Source organism: Pinus tabuliformis, chromosome J, assembly GCF_031772625.1.
Source record: "Pinus tabuliformis cultivar Carrire ecotype Pingquan chromosome J, CPIR1, whole genome shotgun sequence".
Taxonomy (NCBI): Eukaryota; Viridiplantae; Streptophyta; class Pinopsida; order Pinales; family Pinaceae; genus Pinus; species Pinus tabuliformis.
The window spans coordinates 1,183,755,924-1,183,765,801 of record NC_142295.1 but is presented as its reverse complement, the minus strand read 5'-3'; the positions used below and the strand labels follow the sequence as shown (position 1 = coordinate 1,183,765,801).

General features: G+C 37.5%; 1 protein-coding gene across 1 annotated transcript; it reads left to right on the top strand.

The window, feature by feature from the left end:
- The first annotated feature begins 1,231 nt into the window (after positions 1–1,231).
- Positions 1,232–1,832, top strand: LOC149231302 (uncharacterized). The gene has a single exon (XM_089376265.1). The coding sequence runs from the start codon at positions 1,428–1,430 to the stop codon at positions 1,815–1,817; it is 390 nt and encodes a 129-aa protein (XP_089232391.1). The 5' UTR covers positions 1,232–1,427; the 3' UTR covers positions 1,818–1,832.
- Positions 1,833–9,878: the final 8,046 nt, after the last annotated feature.

The following is a 9,878-nucleotide window of genomic DNA, read 5'->3' as shown; positions in this document are numbered from 1 at the left end:
CAAATAACATTTTATCGAGGGATTTGAACCTCGAACCTCCTTGCACACAACACTTTATTTTTATTCCAACCACTACCAATATAACCGCTAGGTGCCTACCTATATATGCCCCTTAAGGGACAAGTGAATCAAGGGATTTGAACCTCGAACCTCCTCGCACATAACATTCTATCGGGGGATTCAAACCTCAAACCTCCTCGCACACAACACTTTATTTTTACAACCATGGCGAATTGAGTTGCCCCTTGGGACTAATTACAATGATTTTTTACTTTCAATTATTTAAAATATTTTATTCAAAATAAATATAAAGATATTTTGTTTATAATTAATAGTATTTTTTTTAAAATTATTATTATATTTAAAAACATATTTAATAAAATCAAAATTATTATTATATTTAATAAAATAAAATTGAACGTTATATATTTTCTTTGTTAAACATTGAAGAAATTACACTTTAAACATAATGCATATTTCCATGAAATTAAATTTGTGTCAAATGTACATATATACCAATCTAGATTATCTTAACTTTGGATGTACCAAGCAACGAGGGGATCAAATCTATGGATCTACCAAATTCTTAGAGGGATTAAATCTCTGGAGATGCAAACCTCTTTTAAAGTGATGCAAACATTTTTGAAAATGAAAAGAGATTTGATTCCTCTAGGTGCTCGTAGAAAGTTAAGATAGATTTAGGTTGGTTTACTTTTCCCCATTAAATAAGCTATTTCATAAGTTCTCATAAACCTTGAGCTTAAAAATCACGGATAAATTAACCAAGTCAATTTTACCTTAATTACCCAACATAAATAAATAAAAATAATAATAGTAACTTATAATATTTATTATTTTAGTTTTGAGTTAATTTTATTTTCACATAATTTTTTTTTTTTTTTGACTAAGCTAAAATATTTATGGGACATTATAACATCTTTACTAATACTTACTGACGTAATAGAAAACATTTTGTTATAGAGAACATTTTTTATATTTTAATTTATTTTATATGAAAATAATTTATTCTTTTAGATTTTAATAATTTTTTTTTTTTTTTTGACTTGTTTGACTTTTTTGGGTTAACTTGTTTTTTGGTGCATTGAATTCATATATATATATATATAATCAAAAACCTAATATAAACCACATAGATGAATATTTAATCAATTTTTTTTAGCGAAAAATTCAAAAACATAAAGAACGCCATTAATTTTTGTGATCATTTTTATTTTTTAAGTAACGATGAGAGGATAAAAGACTTGGCAGGATGAGGGACAAAATACCGTTGGACAGGAATCAATTTGACATGGCATGATCAGAGCCAGCGCTCTGTAGTCACCTCTCGATTCGCCAAAGGTGAAGCAGATCAGCTCAATTCTGAAACAAGAAGACCTCGGAAGAAGGGCTAATTCGTTAATGCTGCCATGGCAATGCGCCATTCCCTTGTCGGAATTACGATTATGAATGGCACCATTCACAGAAGCAATTTCTGTCCAATGCCATTAAGGATTTCTCATTTATCAGGATGGGCAACAATGAAGAACAAATACTCCAAGCTCTACTGCGGCGCTGCTAAAGATAGAGAGGGAGTTATAGCCAGTTCGGAGCCGTCCGTTAAGCGTCGTCCAGAGTCGGTGGCAGGGGCCGAGAAGGTCAGTGCTGTTCTATTTGACATGGATGGCGTTCTTTGCAACAGTGAAGAGGCGTCTCGCCAGGCCGCCGTGGATCTCTTTGCAGAGATGGGGATCGAAGTTATCACGGACGATTTTATTCCGTTCATGGGAACGGGTACGCGTTTCTTCTGGTACCATTAAACCTTTAAAGAGGACAAATTTAAGTTACCTTTGAATCTTGAATTCGAATCTTTAATGGCAGGGAGATCATTCAATATGATTCTTTGTGTAAAATTTTCTCATTAGGTACTTCTCTGCAGTTTTCGTTGCAGACTTTTATGAAGAAACCGACATAGAAATTGCTTAGCACTCCACAAGGGACTTTACAGGACGGGCATCATATGCACTGATTCACATTATTGACAGTGGTCTATTTTAACCGTTCAATAATGGCGACATCTCTATTAACGAAGTTCTTGGACAACATTCTTAAAATTTCAATCCACTTACGAATGTAGGTTGGAAATCTTTGTTTGTTAAAATCAACATTCTTAAAATAAGAATGAATTTTTATAAGTTTTACAGTAAAACAAAGGGCTGGAGAATTCTTGAAATGTCAGGAATGAAAGAATTTGTCATTATGAAAATATTTGAATAAGGTGAAGAGCTGAAAACACTCTTAAAATGTCTTGTGAATGTTCACCTTAATTTTCAAGTTCAAAATATTTGTAATAATACCAAAATTCTTAACTGGTTAACTCATAAAAACAATACGATGGAATCTCATCTTTTTTAACATAAAGATAAAAGCTAAATTAAAGTAACAATCATCATTATACAATATTTATAAAATAATCAATCTTAACATGAACTGCCAATTGGACATTGGTTCACTTGTAAGAGTATTCAGTCACCCTTGAGTCGCATTTTCATTGTGGCCCGCTCCACCTGAATGGCATGTCTCAAAAAGGGACGAGGCCATGTATAGGTCTTGGGCTTAACACGAAGCTTGATATCTAAGTGAAAGAAAGCATGTATCATGCAATACTACCATTAACCTCAGTGTGTGCTTCTTCAAGCAACTTCAAAAACGAAAAAAACGAAGGGAAAATCAGGTAGTGCGGAACTTAAAGTCACTAGTCTTGACTCACGTGCAAGACGTGTTTTGGCCGGTTACCCATAAATGTGTAGGGTAACGCTACGGGTGCCAAACCTTAGGAGGTGAAGAATATGTGGCTAAGATAGAAGCAGAAAGCGCCCAAGCTCCGGGCTATTGCATTTGGTAGAATCCTCGAATAGCATTCACAAAATTATTAAGACGTTTCCAGCATGATTTGCAGATCTGTTGACAAGTGATAAGGGGAACTTCAAATAGGCATAAATGCTCCAGCTTGTGAACCCTTTTTAACAGTCAGTTCAAGTTTGTAAACCCTTGTTAACAGTCAGTTTTTGAGCAGATTTTGCCTGCAGAGTTTCTCCAGCAGATTGGAGGTCTTAAAGTCTAACTAAGGCCTGTATTTAGAAGCAGTATGTTGATATTTTCAAAGCAGGTTTTAAGGGAACACCTGGTAGATTGGAAAGCAAATGACAAATTTGAACCTATACCAAGCAAACTGATGAATTAACCAAATGATGTTGCATGTCAGTCCATTAACTTCAGCGCTGTTTCTGTGGTTGGGAGGCTGAGGTTTTAATTCACTGAAACTCGGCCTGGCAGTGGGACTGGTGATTTGTGCTTACAGGAATCCTAGATAAAAGTAAGTTTAGATTTGTTATCCGAGCAGAGGACTGTCCTTGTGGCTATGTGTTCTGATCCTGTAAGGGCAGAGAGTTATACCTCGGGAAATTGTATAAAGGAAATGAGGTATTGTGTGCGTACATATATACACGTGCGAAGCAGTCTTTTGGAGATTAGAGCTAACCTTTATGTCTTAAAACTGAAGCAGGACATGACGAGTCGACCTCCAAACTATATTGATATCCTTTCCATGGAGGGCTGACCTTTTAGGACCAACTTGACCAGGCTTTTTCATCACATACACTGGGGGAACTGACCTCTTGGCTGGCTGGATTGGATGGTTAATATTGGCATTGGAAGACATGGCTTGTTGCCTTTCAAAGGAATATAATAATCACCTTGAATGTAGTGATGGGGGTATTGTTTACATGCTTTATGGAAAGCATTTGAAGATCAAGTCTTGTATAAGGACAACTGACATGAACGGACCAGCCCCCCTTATTAATGAAGGTGTCTTATCATTAGAACACATCTGTTCACATATGGAGGGCCTTTGGAGGCCACTATGGTGCCTTTGAAGTCATTTTTGGAGGAGACCCATTATTTGGAGGCTTTGGAGGCTAGGTATGTATCTTGGAACTTACTTGCCCACCTTGGTGGAGGTTTTGGGGCTATGTGCTTGCTTTAGAGGCTTTTAATAAGTGGGTTTGCATGTTTCATGGAAGAAAGGAATCTTTGAAGGGCCTTTGGAGGCTGGATGCTGCACCAAGAACCCTTTGCGCCCCTTCTTTATGGAGATGGGTCCCCTATTGAGGGCTTTTGCACCTTTATTTTTGTATATGTGGCATGAATGCCCCACAAATTATGCAAGTTTGTCTAATTAATTCTTGAAGAGGGCATTCTGCCCCTCAGGCTAATTTGTGGGATTTTAGCTTAGAAAATTACTATTTTAATGTGAGGAAAGTTGAGCACCTCCTCTATAAATAGAGGTGCACTTCCTTTCATTTTCTCATGGTTGGATTTGGGGGAGAAATCCCCTAGGAGGTTTGAAATTTCTACGATTCCTCTCTCTTATAATTTGGCTATGGGTGGATGAGCTGAGCAAATTGGAATGTGATTTGATCTCTTTTCATGGATGCTTATGGTGGATCTTGGATGATACATGGTGAAGTAAGTTGGATTATTTGCTTTGTCTTGGTATTATGTTTCTTGGGTGAATGCTCATGTGCTAAGTTAGTTTATTTGGTACTTGCTTCATGGTCCCTTGTTAAGCTAAATCCTTCTTCCAAGTATTTGAGGAATAGGAATAGATTTTTCTTTCCCTTAATCATTCAAAAAGTTTGAAAACCTAGATCTCAAATCCTATGGTAAGTTAGTTTATTTGCCCTAGTTTGTTTATATTTAGTTATCACTCCAAGGAAACCCTAAAATTGTTTGATTCCTTGATGCACTAATCTTCTATCCTCCATCCATTTTTTCTTTTAATCTTTAAAACTATTTTGCCAGGGTTTTCTCTTGAAGACCATCCACTAATTCCTTGATTGTGTGTGTTTGAGAACCTATTTGAGCCTCTATTGGTTGATATTAGTCTTTATATTGAGCCATAGGAACTTTCGAACCCAAATCTTAGAACTTCCAAGCCCTAACAATCCTATTCCAAAGAGAACCCCCTTGAGTTGTAGGAGAGCTAGTGGCCCCCTTTGATTTGAACTTTATCTCAAGAAGTACGAGATTTTGTTGTAGCATTTTTGGCACAGTTGTTGGGGATAGAGTATGGTTCCCAAGAAGACAAAAATGGATGAAGTTCGAGCTTGAAGATCTTTCCATCCAGGCAGTTCTATTGGAGAGTGAAGACTTTGTTCTTACAAATTTTGAAGACTATGTGCTTGTTAGGTGAGACAAGCACGATTGTGAAGGCATTGACAACTCACCTTGGCGACTCCATTTCAAAAATGTACGAAATTGCATTTATCATAAATTTTGTTTCTTGGATGAAATATAGCTCTTTGGGATCTACATGTATTGTATCTTGAACTGGATATGGAGTGTTGAATTTGTAACTATGGCCAATCTTCATAATGTACATTTGATCACTTGATGTAATTGTATATATCATTGTAAAGCATATTTTAAATTCTTGAGCCAAAGAAAAAAATATTTTGAGTCAAAGTCCTATTGCGACTTTTTAAAGATGAAAATTTGAATTATTGAAATGTAAATTTTGGCTCCAAAAGTGACAAGTCAGCTTCCCTCCAAGTCAAGTCGACCTTGGCCAAGAGACACATCCATTCACCCAAGACAGGCTATCATATAAAGGCAGTTCGACCTCCATTTGGGCATTCACGTTCTCTCACACAACATAGTTTCTGGGCAAGCAAGCGAAGGACAAGAAGAACGAAGAAGTCCGGGATTTCTCTCTTCTGTCTCTCTTTAGCAACTCGCATATGTGGGTTGATCTCTCTCTCTGTGGTTCACATTTTTCTGGGGCAACTGTTGCAAGGGGCCGAAATTTCTTAGTAATTGGGGCAATCGTTGTAGGGCTGAAATTCTGGGGCAAGATTTTAGTAGAGTTAGATTTAGTTTTCTCAGGCTAGATCTAAGGAATTAAATGAAATATTGTTACTTAATTTTAAAGGAAGTCAAATCTCACTCTATAAATAGAGGAGAGCTTCCTCATTTGTACTCATGGTTGGATTTCGAGAGCTCTCCTCTCCTTGGAGCTTAATGTAAATATCTTTATGGAAGCTTTTTTGTTGTTAAGGGCTTATCTATGTGGGAATGTTTTTGACTTAAAAGCTATTTTTTCTTGGTTATTTCATCTAGATCATTAAAGGCATTATTGTAATTGTTCAAAACTACAATAAGGCTACAAAATTCAATCTATTTGAAGGAAAACTTTGTGACTTGGAGGGAGGACATTTAGAGGCTCTTCTCACATGCTCCCTTTTGTTGTTTTGGGGTACGTTTAATCTTCCTTGCTAGGCCATACTCCAAAGTTCCTTAGTAAGGGTTTTTCACTCTATTTCATGCCATAGTTGATTTTGTGGTTGGAGGCTTTCCTCTTGGAAGGATCCCTTCTAGTGGGTGTGAAAATTCCTTGAAATGCACCAACTAGAATTAATTCTTCTAATTGGGTAATAGATAATTAATTTTTTTATTAATACCGAATTAATCACATTGTAGTTTCTTCACAAATAAAACATTGCAGAAAATAAGCTGGAAACTGAGAAAATACTAGCACACACACATAAAATTGGCACAATTATTTTTGGATAAATGTCCCTGGAAAAACCCAATGTGGGAAAACCGGTGCAACAGCCGAGGCTTTTTATTATTAAGTAGCAGTGAGAAATTTTGAGTACAACTGGATGCCGATATCTGGTAGTCCTATAAAGAAAAATACTGGCAAAAATATTATGAGGAATTTTCCTTACCCCAGTCAGATGTTGGGAATTTGCGCCACTGCTAACTCTGCTACTGAGGCTCTTGAAATCTTGAAATCCTGAAAAAATGATAAGTTTGCTGGATTTTGAATGAAATCTAAAATTCTACTTTCTCCATATGAAATCTAATGAGGTCGGAACCACTCTCAAACATCCCGAGTCATTTCATGGTAATGTTAAAAATTTAAGTAAAAGGATGAAAATGAGGATTAAGGAGAATGTCACTTTTACTTTAAGTATTTAACATTACCATGAATCACATATGAATACTAGGGCTATAGGCTTGATCATTAAGTTGCCCCACTCAAAACTTATTTGTTTCTTTGAAAAAAATTGCATTTGGAACATTACTGCAATTTTTTTTGTTGCAAAAAAGGCTAAACACTCCCGAAAAGACAGGGAGCGTTTTTTTTAGGGAGCGTGCTCCCGAGGCGCTCCGAAGCCTTTCCTGCTCGGAGCGCGAAATGGGAGTGGGAGTGAGAGGGGGGGGGGGGCGCTCTCCCGCAACCTTGTGCGAGAGCATCCCACATCTCCTTCGCTGTATTCTTGGCTGATATATGCGAGACTATATGGTCTCGGACTCCATCCAAGATCATCTGTGCCATCTTGGCCATCTCCTTCTTGAATTCCTTGAGCTGATCTGTATCAATAGGTTCTACCACAACGTTCTCTGCATAGGTCTTCATGCCAAATTCTAGCAGGAATAACATCCTAGCCTTCTAGATGACGTAGTTGGAGGCTTGCTCCAACCTATCCTGATCTCTAAGCCCAACTGTGGCCATGTTTGCGAAAACTCGACTTGTAATGGAAATCTCCCTCTTTCACTTGCTCAACTGATAGCTCTGCTATTCGCACTCCCTTCTGGAGTGAGAAAATCTACTTGTTGCTACTGCTAGAAATATTGGATTATTGAACTAGAAACCTTCTAAGAGAAATTCCTTTTGTGTTGGCACTTTCTCTTCCACCCGGTGCTGATTTTGCTCTAGCAACTGCTGCAAAACCCTTCTGCGCCGAGACAAGGAATTTGCTCAATGAAAATACTGATCTGCCTCATTGAAATTACTTCCTAGCTTCACCATTGCCTGTTGGAACTGCTACTGGGGTCTGCGAATTTTTCCTGTTAGCTGCACTAGAAAAATTGAACCCTTTGCCCAACAGTTCAAACTGCCTAGCCAGCCTATGCGCAAATTTGGAAATCAAAGTGCCAGACTCCCTCTGAATTTGGACTATTTCTTCCTTCCGCTTCTGAGCTTCCTGTCTAATCAAATTTGCCACTAATACCATGTGAAAATTCCTTGAAATCCATCAACTGGAATTAATTCTTCTAAGTTCTAACTAATTAATAGTTTATTGATTTTTTGATTAATACCAAACTAATCACACTGCAATTTCTTCACAAATAAAATGCTGCGGAAAATAAGCTGGAAACTGAGAAAATACTAGCACACACATAAAAATGACACATTTATTTTTGGGCAAATGTCCTCGAAAAAACCGAATGTGGGAAAATCGGTGCAACAGCTGAGGGTTTTTATTATTAAGCAGCAGTGAGAAATTCCGAGTACAACTGGACGCCGATATCTGGCAATCCTATAGAAAAAAATATTGGCAAAAATATTATGAGGAATTTTCCTCATCCCACGAGCAATCCGGGCTCTGAATTCCAGCTCCAAGTGAGCCATCCAAACTAGCCTATGCGAACCTTGCATCACCTCTGCGCAGCCTGCCAAACCCACTACCTGGAACAACTACTACTCAAGTCGTCTTGTCTGTTGCTGATTGAGAAATTGTCTCTTCGGCACTCTGGAAGAACTTTCCGGCCTTTGGAGCTGAAAACGAGCTTCTCTCTAGCAAAATGAAATTGCCCTCTAGAGGCTTCTGTGCAGCCCTTGTGTCAGCCTCTCTATGGCTATCTCTGCCTCTCTGCAAGATACTCTTCGGAACTGGAAGACTTCCTCTGGACTCACTATCTCTGCCCCTCTCTGTCTTTGCGTCCTCTCTTTGGCTCTAACTCTTCCGACAGATGCTGCTGCTCTTTGGAAAATCGAACTGCCCAAGGAAATCGATCTCAAGTGTGTTCCTCCATCTACCCATCGACTTCTTCTTATAATCCCTAGTTGGGATTCCAACGACTATGATTAAAACTTAATCGATGGTTGAGACCATCTCCAAGTCAATTTGTGTGAGTTTCTAGAGAAATATCACCTTCCTCAGTTAATTGTTGTTAATTAATAATTTTCCCTAAGTTAGACATAGGAAAATTTAATTATTGATTAGTTAACTTAATTGAGGCATCTCTAGATGGATTTTCCTGAAACCTTTTCTGGGTGCTGGAGTCTTAGTGTTTCTTAGCCTCTTTTGCAAATGTCAAGACTAGAGCACCATCCGATGCTACAAAAACTAACAGTGGGGCCATGCCTTATGACTTCATGTTTTTCCTTGATTAGTTAAGGGGTTAATTTAGATATCTGATTCTAACCTTTTTCCCTAATCCACAAGCACCAGATAACTGCTTTAAGAGGGTTTTTTTTCTTAATCCCATCTTCCCATTTGATTCTTCTTGGCTCCATAACCCTAATATATTGGCACTGATCTTCATATTTTTCCATTGTCTTCTCCTTTTTAACAAAAAAAAACCCTAAAAATCTCAAAAAATATGTTTCATTAAGGCTACCATTGACATAACCTTGTGCCTAATTGACTATGCCTAAGTGAACCTAGTAGGGAAGCCTCCCTTGAGTTAGAGGAGGACCGATCTCAAGTGAGAGGACATGTTGCTAAGGTGATAGTGGGTTGTTGAAGTTTTTAGCTCAGACAAGTGCCTACCACATTGGCTTGGTGTCTAGCATGTGGGAGAATGTCCAAAAGTGGTCACTAAGACATTAACTTTATTTTATGAAGTTAAAGTGACTTTTGTGCATTATTAATGAATAAAATGTTTTTAAAATGATTTAAGTTGTGATAATGAGAGATTATATCACAACCATAGGTTCTTATTGGCCAAGGATTAAATTTGAACCACCAAATTAGATTCATAAGAGATTAGGTAAAATACGTTATGATGACAGTCGAGACATAAAA